Below are 17,232 nucleotides of genomic sequence, written 5' to 3'. Positions count from 1 at the left end.
ATTTCATAGTTTTGCTTGTTGTTCAATGAATTAGAATGTTTTGGGGAAACACACGAATATTCAAATGTCCACATCTGTTCACAAGCCCACTTAATGTTTGTCTTGCTGGTTCATTAGATTACTTGTACATGGAAGTAATTTGAACATGTCAGGCCCATAATACCAGCACTTGGGAGAGAGAAGAGTACTGTGAGTATAAGAACAGTCTGATCTACCTTTTTAAGACCTTGTCTCGAAAAATAAGCCAGGCGCCCATGGCTCAGGCCTGTAATCCTAGCTACTTAGGAGCCTGAGATCTGAGGATCACAGTTTGAAGTCAACCCCAGGCAGGAAACTTCATGACACTGTTATCTCCAACTACTCAAAACAAAAACAAAAACTAGAAGTGACTCTTTGGCCAAGTGTTCACCTTGAGCAAAAGAAGCTTAGGGACAGCACCCAGACTCAGAATTCAAGCCCCATGGTTAGCAACAAATAAATAAATAAATAAGAAATAAGAATTAGAACTCCAGCCCATTCTCATGTTAGCAATATGCACTGTTATCCTTTATGAGCCTGACTGAGGACCAGAGACCCAGATACAGCTTCTCAGCTCAGGAAATGACAAAGCATCTGAGGAGCTTTAAGCCTTACAGCAACGGTTTGTGTTTTTATCAGCAAATTGTAGGGAAAAGGCTTATATTAAACTTAGTAGAAACTCAGCAGAGATATTACTGCTTCAAAATGTGTGGTTGTACTATGAGCACTAGAAATAGATGGTTTCCAATTGCAGCAATGAGATGTACATTATGTCAAAAAACAAACTTTACAACTTTGGAGGGGGGGATGGGTGAGGGGGAAGGGAAGGGGGTGTAAAGGGGAAGGAATGGTAAGGGGAAACAAAGGAGGAGGCAACAATGCTTGATAAGAAATGTACTAGCTCGCCCATGTAATTTTAACCCCTCTGTATGGTATTTTCACAATTTAAAAAAAAAAAAAGAAAGAACATAATATCAAAAAAAGAATTTTCATGTTATACAAAGTAAGTCAGGTTTAAGGGCAAAAATTACATTTTCTCTCATATGTGGAGTCTAGCGTAAATAATAATAGATGTGCTGGGAAGGTGGCTCAGTGGTAGAGCGCTTGCCTTGCATGCTCAAGGCCCTGGGCTCGATTCCTCAGCACCACATAAGAAAAAAACCGGAAGTGGCGCTGTGGCTCAAGTGGTAGAGTGCTAGCCTTGAGCTGAAGAGCTGAGGGACAGCGCCCAGGCCCAGAGTTCAGGCCCCACGACCGGATCCCCTAAATAATAATAGATGATAGGTGATAGATATGCAATATATAGATAGATATGTAATTTATAGAGATATGACTATATGCAGATATATAGATAGATATGACTATAGATGGGTAGATATAGATATAGATACATGACTGTAATCAAGGGACTGCTGTAGGGACGGAGGGAGAGGAGTATCTATGTGTCAAGATAGCATAAAGGAATTCACTGAAAACTCAGGGGAGAACAGATGGTATTAACCAATTTTCTGTTAACCAATGGATGTGGAATAAAGCACACAAACTAAAGAGGAATTAGTAGACCAGAGCAATTAAGTCTCTCCTTAGTAATTTTTTTTCATGAGATGGCCACGAACCTATGCCAATCTGCCGCAGAAGACAGATTTGACACATTTTCCAAGCCGCCAACCTGCAACTACCGTTGTCTGTGCCATAATCCCACCCCCTACTGACTGCTCTCAGCTAATGGCTAGCGTATAGAGACAGGAAGTCCCACCCTTTCCTGAAAGATCCAGCTTTCTGGGCCTGGAGACTCGGTGAGGACACCTTGCCACCCCCACTGCAACTCTTTTAAAATTAGGTTGTGCTCAGAGATCCTACGTATCCTGCTGTCCAGCTTGCCTCCTCCCTAAGGGACAGATCCTTATTGCAGTCCCTCAGTCTCTTTGTCATAGTTTCTACCCAGTTGTTTCTTCTAGCTCTAATCCTGTCCTGGCATCTACTCTTCAAAATACCCTTCTATGTACTTAATCATAAAGAACTGGAAGTTCCTATCCAACCTTGTAATTGGTAATATTTTTTGCAATAGGCAGACTTCCCCACATATGTAAGGTGTGATTTCAATACTTTCCAGGTAGACATTTATATTAAACAAAATTAGTTGATATGTAACTTCTCCAACCATGTCCTTGCACACTCATATACACATGCACATATACACAAACCCTCCCATATACATGGAAATGCATCAAGATACAGATATGATGGTCTTCATAAGTAATGGCTTCAGAACTGATATAGAAACATAGGTATAAGAAAAGTTTGGGCCTTAGAGATGACCCAAAATTATCAGCAGAAAATTTTATGGAAGGTCAACTTAATAAACACAACTAATGTAGGTATGTACATGATTCATTTCAGCATTGTCACTGTTCTTATTATTAATTTACCCAATATTACGTATTAATTTTCCTTTAGCAGGAATACATATATGAATGTGTTCAGGAAGTATCAGGAAAGTACTCTTTTGAAGCAGCTGCCTTGAATTCCTGTAAGATGCTTCAAGGATTTAGGCCATGAGAAAGCTCCATGGAGTGGCCTAATACAAAAAATCGAGGTGAACAAACAAAGCTCTAGTATAAACCTGAACCCACAAAACAAAATGTCTGGAAGGTTGTCAGTTGACTTCTGGTATTTCGGAATCACTGGCAGTATTAGGGAAAACGCTGCCAATTCTACTCAGGCCTACCCTATTGGAGCCCCTGCAAAGAAGGCAGAAATATCCATTTGAAAGAGACATCCACTAACTTTAATTCTACATAAATCAAAGTTTACCCATCGAGCATTTGTGAACCAGAACTTCTTTGTACATTGGCCCACATTAAGATACCAAAGCTTATTAATCGTCCTTTTTACTGATCTTCCTGGAATGTTGTTGATAATCTAGCTGCTTAGGCCACATCCCCAGTGACCCTCGACAAAGCCTCTCTCTATGAAATTCTTGTTTTTGTTTTGGAAAATTCCTGAGATGATGGCGTTTACAGGAACTCCTGCAGGAGGCTGTCAGCACTGATCATTTTTCACCCCACTCACATTTCTCAACTTACTCATTTTTTCTTGTTTTTTTAAGTTTGATCTCTTAAAATGCCAGCTTTCTGAAAGAAAAGTACCTCAGTAGGCTCAATTTTTTGCACCCAAATTCCCTGTGGGATTAATTAAATACATTCCCTGGTAAATAAGCAAGAAAAGTAGAAATACTGTAGCAACAAATTGTTCATTCCTTAAAATGCTTAGTCCATTGCTATGGTAATTCTCAGTAGTTGATTTATACAATTTGGGAGACAAGGAAGACGTTGTTGGTAGATTGGACGTCTCAACTTGTTTCATCTATTCATCCAAGTGTTTCTCCCCTTGAAAGATATGACTAGAAACATGGATATATTTGTGAGATTGGGAGCAATGGTTCTAATAACACACCCATGCATCTACAGGTGGCAACTGTATGAACCAGAATGCATACCCAGAACAAGGTCATCTCAAAGCTTCATTGCGTTCTATTGTACTATAGTCTGGTATTTTGCATGTGTATGTATGTTTGAGTGAATGTGTAAATTGTACTTCTCTGTGTGAGTATTTCTACAGAAATACTTGTGGATAGATGAGTGACTTGATGAAGAGCTGAAGTAGAGTCTTCTTAGTGTAATATATTTTATTCTGTTAGGAGCTACATTGTGCTCCTCAAAAATTTTACATATGGAAATCCAACCCCTCAGAACTTCAGCCTGTGACTATGTTGGGAGATCATTATTGAGGAGATATTTAAACTACAATGAGAAAGTGGAGTTGTGGCACAAGTGGTAGAGAGCTAGCTTTGAGCACAATCAATCTGAGAAATGGTGCCCAGGTCCTGAGTTCAAGCCCTTGGACCATAACCAAAAAAAAAAAAAAAAGAAAGTAAGTAAAAAGAAAGAAAAAGGAAAGCTGGATACTGGTGGCTCACACCTGCAATCCTAGCTACTCGGGAGGCTGAGATCTGAGGATTGTGGTTCAAAGCCAGTACTAGCAGGAAAGTCTATGAGATTCTTAACTCAAATCAATCACCAAAAACCTGGAAGTAGTGCTGTGGCTAGAGTGCTAGCCTTGAGCTAAAAAAAAGTTCAGGGACAGCGCAAGCCCTGAGTTCAAGCCCTATGACAGGCAAAAAAGAAAAGAAAAGAAAAGAAAAACCTAAGCTACAATGAGATTATAGGTGTAAAGATCACTAGTATAAAACACCAAAAAGAAATACAGCCATTTCTATGCTAAGGAGAAAAGCCTAATAAAAATCAACCTTGCCAATACTTCACTTCAACCTTATATGGTGACACTCCAGTTGTGATAACACACATTTCTATTATATAAGTAATCCAGTCTGTGGTACTGGATTACCAGTTTGTAAACTCATATACAAACTCATATATATATCTACCAAACAAAATCTTTTAGTATCACCTCTCACTAATATAATTTAAAGAAAAAAATATTTGGAGTGGAGGCATGGGTCAAGTCATAGAGTGCCAGCCTTAAGCAAAAACCTACGCAGGAGTGTGAGGCCCTGAGTTCAAACCCCACTAGCAACACACACACACACACACACACACACACACACACACACATACACACACACACACACATACACACACACACACACAATGTTTCTTTCATTCAGCATATAGAGACATTGAGTATGCTGTATTTTTCACATACACACATAGAGGAACATCATTCTTTTCCAATCACCCTCTAGTGATTGGCATTTTTCATTTATGCTGTACAATTTCCTATTGAACAATAAATTCACTAGGCTCTTCCTTCAAGTCAGGAAATAGCATGAAAAGATTTAACATCATGATTTCTGTATGTCATAGTTTACTTATAGAAATATCAGACCAGGGCTGGGAAGGTGGCCCAGTGGTAGAGTGCTTGCCTTGCATGCATGAGGCCCTGGGTTTGATTCCTCAGCACCACATAAGCAAAAAGGAAAAAGCCAGAAGTGGTGCTGTGGCTCAAGTGGTAGAGCGCTAGCCTTGAGCTGAAGAGCTGAGGAACAGCACCCAGGCCCAAAGGTCAGGCCCCATGATGAACAGAACAAAAAAATGTTAATCAAATGATGTATAAATTCATGGAAGATCATAGCTGCAATGGTTGCAAAAAAGGAAAATATATATCATATCTCAAGAGGAACATTCCAAAAATATGTTTGATTGACCAAGTCATGGAAATCTTCCAAGGGACTGTTATAGATAAAGAAAAAAAGGAAGAAGGAATGAGTATTCCCTTCAGTGAACAGCAAAAGCTGATAGTGGGATGAAGCATGGTGGGAAGAAGGACACTGAAACAAAAAGAGGAAATCTCATTGAAGAAAAGAGTAAGAAGTAGGCTAGAAATTTGGAAGAATTAAACCCTGTATGGCCTTTTAAGCCATTTTATGGTTCATCTTCATAATACATGCTAGATTTTACTGTCACTAAAAAGTAACTGAGGGCAATAGTATTGGATGAAGATTGCTGTAGAAGACAGAGAACCTGATGATTTAAGATGAAGAAAACTTCGTGTAAGCTACTTGCTGCATCTATTCTTGGATCAATTACTCAAATTCTACACATTCTTAACTTTTAAGTACTACTTATACAATAAGAATAGCACTGACTTTTCGGAGCTCATTGGGGCTTAAATGATATAATGTATAAATGAGGCACCAGTTGTACCTTCTTAGCATTATGAGGATAAAATGAATTCCATGTACCATAAAATGTAATGAGTACAGTGAAAAGATGAACTATTGTAGTTGACAAGATATATTTAGCTCCCTATGCTCTCCATTTTCTCTCTCCTCCTTGGTTGGCACTAGAGATAACCACTGAATACTCCAGGAACAGCACAGCCTGCTGTTCAGATGTGACCTTCCTTCCCTTGTGCGCGCGCACACACACACACACACACACACACACACACACACACACGTGCAAAAGAATAATATAATACTGATCACTCTAAGTCTATGAAGACTTGGCTTTAATTAAATTATATACTTAGGTGTACTTTTTTTTAGTTTCTCACTACATAGACCAAGCTGGTCTTGAACTCTGTCTTATTATCTCTGTATCCTGAGTGCAAGGAATTTATCACATTGACTGACACAAATATTTTACGTGCACCTGACCATTAATTCAAATGAATTAAGCTAATTAGCTAAGACCTACTGGAGTATCTCTATTCACAAATAAATAAACAAATATGACATGGAAAAGGTCATGCATTTGGTCTGTATTAGTCATGATTAATAATATAGCACTATGGTAGTCTCTTTGGGACAGAGGCAACCTATAAGATATTATTGTAATTCTCCAGGTGATAATAGTTTGGGCTCAGAATAAACCCAGCTATGATCATCTTCTAGGCATAATCTCATCATTTTTAGACCATTTAAGGAGGCTTAAGTGATCTTGACTGAGACTTGGCATTTCTCAAGAAATTATATCAGGCACTAAAAATATGACTGAAGAACTTGCAGCTAGTTTTTATGTCTGTGGGCTGGAAGGACTCAGACAGAAGAACAATTTACTCTGACTAATTATCTGGCAACAGGGGAGGAGACTGGCAATCACTAAATCACCTTCTGGGGATAGAACTTAAGAGGCAAGGCTTGGGTGGCAAAGCAATTGACTCTTTCCATGGCTTTTGTTGGGGAGATACATAAGGTTCCGGCCACTGCGGAGTCTCCAGATCACTGCCTTCCTTTCTTGATTGAATGGAACAGTCAGTCATCCCGTTCAAGGGCTGGTCTTTCAGGGCTATCACTGGAGGGCCTGCCTCAGCAGATCCCTCTCTACTCAAACATCGAAGGTAAGAGAAACTCTTTGTCTCTCCCTCCTAAATTCACATGGTCCTGATTTGCAGTTTGGTGTTCTTAGGTGGCTTTACAGATAAAAGCTACAGGATTTTGGAACTAGTTCAGCTCATGAATCAAGGATCTATCTGAATTTAGTTGATAGCACAATTATTCTGAGTACATTGTTAATAACTCATCTCCGAGAAAATTTTAGGAATACAATAATGTAAATTTGGATGGGGTTAAATGTTAATAGAAACCCTGTCTTTATATGGTATTTGATATAATCCTCTACCACAAAATATGTCTGTATGGATAATATCATCTTATATAGATTCAAAGAAAAGAGAGAGAAAATAAACATTATGCAACTTAATCAACCTCATACATCAACTAAGGGTTCTAAACAGCTGATCTCATTCAACATCATCACAGCCCCATTCAGCACTTATCATCTTTTTTATATCTTTTAAATACAAGGAAATGTATGTGAGGTGATCTGCCTCCAGGAATTACTACTCAGTCTAGTACTACTAGACTTTAGTGTAATAGCTCAGGTCTGTTTAGTACAAAATCCACTATCTCTCTTTCATACGAAATACCTACTAAATGCTCAGAGCTGCACTAGCATATGCTTATCTGGATTTCCATAGGGCAAGTAGAAAATCCTTCTCACAACTTTGCTCATGTGTCTGAGCTTCCTGGAGAGGTGAGAAGAAAGAGGAGGCTGATATGAAACTTGGCCAGGATGTCCTGAGATCTGGGGGGGGGGGGGGGGGGAGGGGAGGAGTTCCGGGGTTGATGCTGAAGGGTTCATATCTCACTTCAGTCCTAGGTATCATTTTCAGGAATGATGTGAAATTGCAAGTGGACAAGGTGCTGATATTGTTCTCACTCCCTTAGAATTGCACCGCTTCGTGAGTCTAAATTTTTTAGACTTGTAACTTAGCCTGTGATCTAGAATATATTTAAAATGAGAACAGTTCCAAAGCACAGTTTATGACAGACATCAAAACCATCTGATGTGAGACATAACAAAAGGAAATTGTAAAGAAACCCCGAGACTGAAGGAGGGAGGCTGTTTAACAACTGATGTATTTCATGGAGAAATGACCATATTGTTGAGAACAGAATGAATATGTAGAAGTTAGACAAAATCAAGCTTCAGTTTGTCACAGGAAAGAATTTTCAGGGACTCATGTGTTCTAATACTGAAGCATTGAGCCAAGAGATATTGAGACTCCCTGGGTATTAAAGCCCTCCTGATTTCTAGACACTGTCTAATATGGGACTGAGCTAGACAACCTCTGAGATCTCTTCCAGCACTAAGAATTCATATCACATGAAAATTCCAAGGGAAATATTTCATTAGACAACAGAGAGCCCCATTAAGATCGTGATCTTGCCGAGTTCTAATGGCTCATGCCTGCAATCCTAGCTACTCAGGAGGTTGAGATTTAGAGGGTTACAGTTTACAGCCAGCCCAATCAGATACTATCTTGGAGACGCAGCTCCAAAATAACTGGATAAAAGCAGGGCTGTAGGAGTGGATCACGTGGTAGAGCACTATTTGAGTAAGTAAGCTTGAGCAAATGTGAGGCACTGAGTACCACCAAATTTTAAAAGACTATATGATTTCTAGGGCTCTTTAATAAAAATTCTCACCCACATGTGGGTGGTAAGCTAGCCTTTATGTGTTGTTTGTTGTGGGCATCAAAATGCTGAATGAGAACAGAGTAATAGTACTTTTTCCACAGGGCAGAAAATATTGAATGCAAACAAGTAATTTTAATATGAAATAATCCCTTAAAAGTGGAAATATAAAATGGATTGTCATTGTCCATCCATCATGTAATTACTGAGTACCTAAAATGTATGTAACATTTGAGTTAGTGAAAGGGAAAAATAAAAATGTAAGGGAGATAGAAGATCACCCTTGAACTTGCAAGTAATAATGATGGTTATATTTTATTAGGTTACTACTGCTATTGATTAGTCAGGGTGATAGATACCTTATATCACTATCACACTTAAACTCACAATATCTCTTTGAGTCATGCGTAATTTTTAATCACCATTTGTCAGGTAAAGCAATAGTCTCAGAGAGTTTATATTGCCTAGCATCACAGAGAAAGAGATGAATTATTTGAACTGCATCATATAACAATCAAGTTGATTTCATACTGACATGCTGCCCCTCCTCAACATCTTACAGCAAAACGTGCAATAAGCTAAGGACTATCGTAATAATTTAAAACTTGATTGATGCTCAGAAGAGGAAAGGAAAATGAATGACATGGAGACCACAAGTTAGGTCCAGAGAGAGTAATTCATATCCCAAATGCTTTTAACATCCAATCCAATTTGCCCACAAGCTGTGATACTAAGTAGGTTTATGAGAGCGATTTTTACTGGAAATGATATTTCTGGATAGAGGTTTTTCTTAAAAGATCATATTGCATTACAGGAAGTCCTGAAATTTGGAAAGCTGAAAGAAGGTAATACACTAGCTTTTTGTTTTCTGCTTTCTTGAATTTGTATTAGTTTGTGAAAATAATTAGAATGATATGTTTGAGGTGTCATGTCTGTTCATGAAAAGGTTCAAATGGAAGTCAAACAGCTCCCTCCTAGATCTTATATTAGCTCCTGATAAGGAAAGAGAGAGGTGGAAGATGGACTTTCCCATTTATACCCAAACTCATAGAAAGGGTTCTTGGATGTCCAATAGTCTTCGATCACGTTTTCGCTTACTTTCAACAACCTGGATTAACCTATGCTAAATTATCATAGCTTTCTATTTCCATACCTCTGGTTGGATAAGGTTAGAGAAAGCAAGTGTAGGAAGAAATCTGTTTCCTTGAGCTTATTTCTGGCACAGTCAAGCTCTGATAGAGTTTTTTCCTCCCCCCACCTCCCTGATCACTATTCTTCTTTTCTCATGTCCTGAGCTTTTGAGTGTTGCATTCCTATTCTACACTAAGCACTGTAGGAGACATTAAAATATATAAATGAATAAGTAGAATACACAAATAGATATATGAATTAGTGGACGAATGTTCTCCTTTACTCCACAGATTCTCACCCTTTCTTGTGAGTTTTGCTGAATTTAATTTCCATTCGACTCCTTATTAAAATGGTTCTTAATTTCCACCCACTTCCTCTACCAAGGTCTCTGAAGTTTCCCACAGTATCTGTCCCAACTATTGGCACTTAGAAATTGAGTTATAGACACATCTGCTGAAGGACTTCATAAACAAACAACAACAAAAAAAAAAACTGTATTCCAAATTCTTGTTTCTAATTCCAACCTTGATGAACGAGCTTAGACTCTTGGCCCAGGGTAGAAATAAATATATCACCAAGCTGGTAACGTTTCACCAGTCTGAAATTGTTCCTTCTGTGCTTTTAACTCTCGAAATAGAAGATCTGGTAGCTCAATGCGCTGGGAGAATCGCTCCGTGTGGATGGAGTTTGTCTTTCTGGCCTATCCCTCCTGCGAGGAGCTGCGCGTCCTGTGCTTTCTTGGAACCAGCCTGGTTTATGTATTTATCCTCACTGGAAATGTCCTCATTGTGACTTCCATCCAGACAGAAGCTCGCCTGCACACGCCCATGTACTATTTCCTGGGCAGCCTCTCCGGAGTAGAAATATGCTATACTGCCGTGGTGGTCCCCCATATGCTGGCCAACACCCTCCAATCGGAGAAGACCATCACACTCCTGGGCTGTGCTGCTCAGATGGCTTTCTTCATCGGACTCGGCAGTGCTGATTGCTTCCTCTTGGCCGCCATGGCCTATGACCGATACGTTGCCATTTGTCACCCTTTGCAGTACCCGCTCATCATGACTTTGACCCTTTGCGTCCGCCTGGTGGTGGCATCCCTGCTCACTGGCTTGTTTCTAGCCTTCCAGCTGGTGGCCTTCATCTTCTCCCTGCCTTTCTGCCAGGCTCGGGGTATCCAGCACTTCTTTTGTGATGTGCCACCGGTCCTGCGCCTCGTGTGTGCCCAGAGCCACATCCATGAGCAGTCAGTGCTGGTGGCAGCCACTCTAGCCATTGCGGTGCCATTCTTCCTCATCGCCACCTCCTACGTCTTCATAGTGGACGCTGTCCTGCAGGTCCGCTCCGCAGCGGGCCGCCGCCGGGCCTTCTCCACCTGCTCCTCGCACCTCACCGTGGTGCTGCTGCAGTACGGCTGCTGTGCCTTCATGTACCTGCGCCCCAGTTCCAGCTACCAGCCCGAGCAAGACCAGTTCATCTCACTGGTGTACACACTGGGGACCCCGGTGCTGAACCCCCTCATCTATACACTTAGGAACAGTGAGATGAAAGAAGTCATAGGGAAAGTCGTGACCAGGAATTGTCTCTCCCAGAACACCTAGCGCAGGAGAGCGCCACGCAAACAGGGTTTGATTCCTGAGCCACACCGCTCCGCTGATGTCCGAATGGATCGCCTAAAAAAAATAAAATTATATACACATTGTTTACTTCTGCGCACCAAAGACTTTTTAACTGGGTCTGCCCTTTGACTGAGTAATTGCTGTTGGGAGAGGAATAGAAAAGTGACGAACATAAGCTTACCAAGTGACAGGTCGAAGATAGTGTGTATACTTACCATCCGCAGAGCGATGGTTCATTGAGCAGACTTTTGCTCAAAATGTATCAAAGCGTTTATCTACAGCCGTTGCACAGTAACAGTAGCAGAAGGCCACTTTCTCTTTTATCTTGACAAGAGAAAATGAGGCAGAATATTTTTCAGAACCCAAGAAGAGCTTGATATCTGGTGGGGTGAATCAATAGCAGCTTGGGGAAAACAAGTAGTGAGCAACAGAACTACCGTCCATACTTCTGAAATTGCGCAAAGAGTGGGAAGGTAAACTCCATCACCTCTTTCCAATCAAAATCGCTATTTCTTGCCCTATCTGCCATTGGCCAAACCCACACAGGAGCAAGAAGGGCCAGGGAACACACGTGGATCTGTCTACAAAAGTCTTTTTCTGGGGGTATAAAGTATGGAAGAAAAGCACCTTGAGAGTCAAGGACAAACAGAAAGTAACCAGACCAAAATGTTTACTGTGGTATTATCTGTAACCATGAAGAAAGTAACAGTCCAATTTCCACATGATAAAGCATTGGCTAAACAATTGATGTAGATTTAAAGCGTGATTGGGCTTTACATTTGCTTTTCAATATTAGTTATTGCAATTATTAACATTAATAACTGCTTGCTCTATACCAGATATATAAACATTAGACAGAGAGACTATATATAACATATACATGTTTATAAACATACATGTTTTTCTGGTTAATATAGTTTTGCCAGAAATACACCTAGTCGGTAATAGATGCATACAAACGTATTTTCAATCAAGATTCAAAAATCCTATGTTTTCTTATAGAAATGGAAGCATTTCTAAGATGACAAACCAAGAGTGGAGTCAGTATGAGCAGATAATCATGGATTACAAAATAAATCCTAGAGAATATAATTGGGCTGAAATAAAAATAAAGAAGTGTTCTCCACTGCCAGTTCAGAGATTGCTGGCAATGTGCCCAGGTAGATAGATTCACAATTGTTCTGGACTAATGGCTGCAATGTGCTTCTACTTCTTTGCCTTTTGGGTGAAACTTTTATGATCTACACAGAGGCTGGTGCTAATTATAAGATTCTGGATTTTGAGCCTGGATTGTAGTTTTATTACCAACATTTGGTTCATAATGTAGCGTGAGTTTTACTATAATATTCCCTTGTGCCTTCAGAAAGAATGTGAATCCAATGTATGACAAGGGAAGTCAATAAGGGTAACTGTACAAAGAGTATGAGTTTAATATTCAATATCTTTGCATATTTTTCCCTGTGTGTTATCGATTACTCATGGAAGAGGGTTAAAAATCCATAAATATAGTGCTAGATTTGTCCATCTCTCATGTTTGTCTTGACTATATTTCCTGTATTTTAGAGCTCTGCCATTAGATATAAAAATGATTGGCACTGTTATATATTACTGATTAATCAATTTTGTCACTCGGCAACACTCTTTTCCAATGCTGACAATATCTTTGACCCAAAATTCTTGTCTGAGCTTGATACCGTATTGTCTCTTCTATGATTGGTATTTCCATGGTACATATTTTTCCTGCGATTTCTTCCTGGTTTCTCATCTGTAAGGAGTGCCTCTTGTAAAGAAAATAGAACTTAGAACTTACTCTTTCCCTTTTTTAATCCAGCATGAGTTAAAATATATATATATATACCTTTCCCATTTGTTATTTATTTATCTCTCATCGTTTCTGTTGCATGATTCCACTTTTCAAATTGCTTTTTCAATTTCTAAAGCATTGTTAACCCTTTTATTGGCTTTCAAGTCTTTTTTATCTGTTTTTTATTGTAAACATGTACAGAGGGGTCATGAGTAAGGTAGTGAATACATTTCCTATCGAGCATTGTTACCTCCTCTTTTGTTTTTCCCCTACCATCCCTTGGCTCCCCACCTCCCCAACTCCTCCCTCCCCACCTTCAAGTTGTTTTTTTCTTACTTGCTATTGTTTTTAATGTATTTACAATATACTATGTGATTTTTTTTGTTTCTCTTGTATGTTCTTCCCCCATGGTATAACCCCTGTTTTCACTATTTGATGTCGGTGCCCTGCATCTTGTATATACACTTCTCTAATTTGGGGAGGGGAAGGGAAAAAACAAAATGCTTAAATAAGGATACAGGTGGACCCATTGTAACAGTGAGATGTACCAAGACACTATGTTTTAAGTCTTTTGAATTGTATTTTGTGGCTGGAATTTTATCATCTATCATACATTATTGTGAGTCAACTACAGCAAATACAAACAGAGCTTTTAAGGGTGTAATCTTACTTACGGTCCTTCCATATTTGGGAATCTTATTCTCAGAGGAATGAGCCATCCATGCATTTCATCAGAGATGGTGATTTTTTTTAAACAACAGACTTTTTAAAAAAATTTGAAATATTTTCTCACATTTTTCACTTGAAGAATACTTTTCTAAAATTCTAGGAATGCTTATCCTTCCTTTAGTCTTTTAAGAATGTTGTTCCACTGTCCTTAGCTTACAAATCAGGTCAAGTTGTGTATCTAAGAAATGCCTAGGTCATGATGCTTCTCCATTTGCGAACCTGAGAAACAAGACAGAGAATAGATCTGTTCCCAAAATATCATGGTGGATCAGGTGTAGAATAGTGGTTACGGTGTTACTACTAAAAAAAAAAAAAAGTTTTTCTAAACAGAGCAAGTGAGAGATACAGAGAGAGAGAGAGAGAGAGAGATGAGACAGAGACAGAGACAAGACAGAGTGATAAAGAAAACTATTAGTTATCAAGACTTCAGCTATGGCCTCTATAGAGCATATTTTCACACCCTGAGGCCATGGCTTTGCTTTCTGAGACCAAAATTCTGCCAACATAAGCATAGAAAATTTGCATGACTTCATCTTAATGAAAAAGTCAGGTGTGGTAGCACATATCCATTATCCAAGATACAATAAACAGACTAAAATAGGTAGATTGTGGTCCCAGCACACGCCCAGGTAAGAAATGAGACCATACAATAAAGTGGGCTGGGGCATGGGACAGTGATTGACTCCCATGTATGAGACCCTAGGCTCCAGTGCTACACACACACACACACACACACACACACACACACACACACACCATTGCTGCAGGCCCATGGCTTTGCCTCCAGAGTTATTCTTCCCTTTACATGAAAGACAGAAAATATATTCATCTATGTTCTGTTTGTACAACTTTTGGGGGAGTCAAAAAGCCTTCTTTCATTTGTTTTTCTTGGTTTCTTTCAGTACATGCTCTCAAAGCTTCTATCAACTACATTCTCCAAAATGTAACAGGTTTTCCATATACAGCATAGGCATGACTCCACTGGATAACAAGGTCCTATACAAATCTCTCCTGGATAATCCCATTTCTAATCTTAGCTTCCCATGGAGAAGGCTCAGCAGATCCATGGCTCACACATCTTAATTTTTCCAAGAAGCCTTCTATGTAAATGAACATTCTGGCCATTTGATTTTTCCAAAGTTCTGTCAAAATATTATCTAGCCACATGCTTGACTTTCTCTTCAGTGTGCAAGTTCCTGCCAGTAACTCTTATTAAGGATCCTTTCCCGAACATAACACTGGTGAGTCCCTGTTGAGTACAGGAAAGTTATGAGGCTACTTGCCTAGAATCTGCAAGCAAGAACTTTCTATAGTGACCAAACAGAAGAGTTATCCTTAACCCCTTGTCTTAGCTGATAGTTTTTTGTTCAAATATTTTCTCTTTTTTTATTTTGTTAAATGAGATCTTTTGGGAACATTCCTCCTCTTTAGGGACCCATTAATTTTAAGGATATTTCTTGAAGGCTAGTAAATAACCTGGCTAGACCAAGTAAGACTGGACTCTAGGTAAATGTAACAGAATCTGTTTTTGAATACTGAGGAGAATTCAGATCATTCTCTGCCATGACTTCAGTTTGGATTGTTCCATTCTAATGCTATTCCTACAGATATCCATCTCCCTCTACCTCAGTCACAAACTGCTAGGAATTGTCTCTCCTGAGTGTCAACATTGAAAGGACATTATCTCTCTGTTATCTGGTATTATTGAAGACATATGCTATTAGTTAACCCTGGGCAATGGTATACAACAGGAAGCTCATGGACATTCATTCTCCTTTACCCTTTGAGAAGAAGATAGATCAGGTCTCCCTGAGTGGGTTCCCTCCATCATGGCAGGAACTCTGAATACTTCAGCAGAAATGTGAATTTGCTCTTTCGTGCATTTTCTTAGATGGCTAATGGAAAGAAGTAAATTTCAAATTGGTAAGAGCACATCTTAAGATACTTTATCTCTTTCATTTGATTTCTATTTTCTTCTGAGAATAGTTATAGGAGACTAATTTCCATAATGCTTTGCAGTAAGAAGAAGTAGTCTTAAATGTCAATATTGAGTTGTATTGTAGGCAAGAAATGAATTGTTAATGTATTACTATCCATTTCTGCACATGCAGGAGAGGAAGATCTGATAAATAGTTGAATTGCCCAGCACCTCATTAGTAGATGGCCTGGAGGAAATTAAAATCTTCTGCCCTTCTTTCAATATTCTTTCTATAGGAATATCCTGGAAAAGAGGTTTTACTTTTTAAAGTAGCTTGTTAAAACAGAATCAATTCTATTGCCATGTATGTATGACATATGTGCAATGTGTGTTTATGTATATGGGAGCCACTCTGCCAACTTATCTAGTAGGCTGTAGAATCTGGTTTCAGGTATTCCAAATATCTACCAAATACCTTTGGATAAGGCTTTATCGCTGGGACCTCAGTTTTTGTATGTCAAGTAGGAAAAGACAGGAGTAGATGTCTCTTGTATCCCTTAAACTTTCCCCAATGTAAAGATTCAGTTACAGGAGCACACATTTGAATAAGGTTGCCTATGGTTCCATGATTCCCAGACATTTTCAAGAACGTGTTGTTGTTGTTGTTGTTGTTTGGGGGTGTGGGCTGGTCCTGTCACCTGAATTTAGGACCCCACTTTTTCACTTAGCTTTTGTGTCCAAGGCTGCTGCTCCACCACTCAAGCTATTCCTCCACTTCTATGCGTTGCTTTTCATGTGCAGTGATTATACATTAGCACTAGGCATACATCATGTGTTGCAATACTGCAATCTGTATGTCTTACTTTCCTCAGAAACTTGTTCAGAGTGTTCCCACCCTTACCAGGTTCTGCAAGTAATCAAGAGTAACAAAGAGTAATCTGCATCTACCTAATTGAAGTTCTTATTTATTCTTTGTGGCAAACAAATATATACAAATAACCATTGGACACAGGAAAGCCCCAATCTATGTGGAGCCAAAGTAATTATCACATAACTGGTCAGTAGAAGGAGATACTGAGTGTATGTCTTGAAAAAAAAGTTTAAAGGACATGAACTTGAACCAGAAATTAATTCCATTCAGTTCAAATGGAGATGGGGGAGTGAGCATGACAATTACTCTTGACCTTGGTGCACTGAAGTATTAACATGATTGAAATGGTGATTAAACCAGCATTTCCAGGAGGTGAGTGTTTTGTTCATCAGCTCTCCATGCAAACAATATGGTAACCCCGAAATCAAGTGTGTTCAGTGCATAAAGACTATGGCAGGGTTGGGAAGGACGCTGAGAGCAAGTTGGTGGAATGCAGCAGAATAGTGAGAAGAATAAATGCAGCCTATAGAATGTTTGTGGGATGTTAGGCGATTGAGAAATTAAGTATTGAGTGCATCTTCTTTTGGATCAGCAGATCCAGCATAGAAAATAATTTGAATCAAGTTTTTGAAGACAGGAAAT

General features: G+C 39.2%; 1 protein-coding gene across 1 annotated transcript; it reads left to right on the top strand.

Moving 5' to 3' along the window:
• The first annotated feature begins 10,305 nt into the window (after positions 1 to 10,305).
• LOC122105342 (olfactory receptor 10W1) lies at positions 10,306 to 11,250 on the top strand. The gene has a single exon (XM_042676559.1). It carries the CDS (start codon positions 10,306 to 10,308, stop codon positions 11,248 to 11,250), a length of 945 nt encoding a protein of 314 aa, XP_042532493.1.
• The last annotated feature ends 5,982 nt before the right edge of the window (positions 11,251 to 17,232 follow it).

Source organism: Dipodomys spectabilis, unplaced genomic scaffold (genome assembly GCF_019054845.1).
Source record: "Dipodomys spectabilis isolate Male_0828 unplaced genomic scaffold, ASM1905484v1 ptg000030l, whole genome shotgun sequence".
Lineage (NCBI taxonomy): Eukaryota > Metazoa > Chordata > Mammalia > Rodentia > Heteromyidae > Dipodomys > Dipodomys spectabilis.
This window is presented reverse-complemented; position numbering and strand designations above follow the sequence as displayed.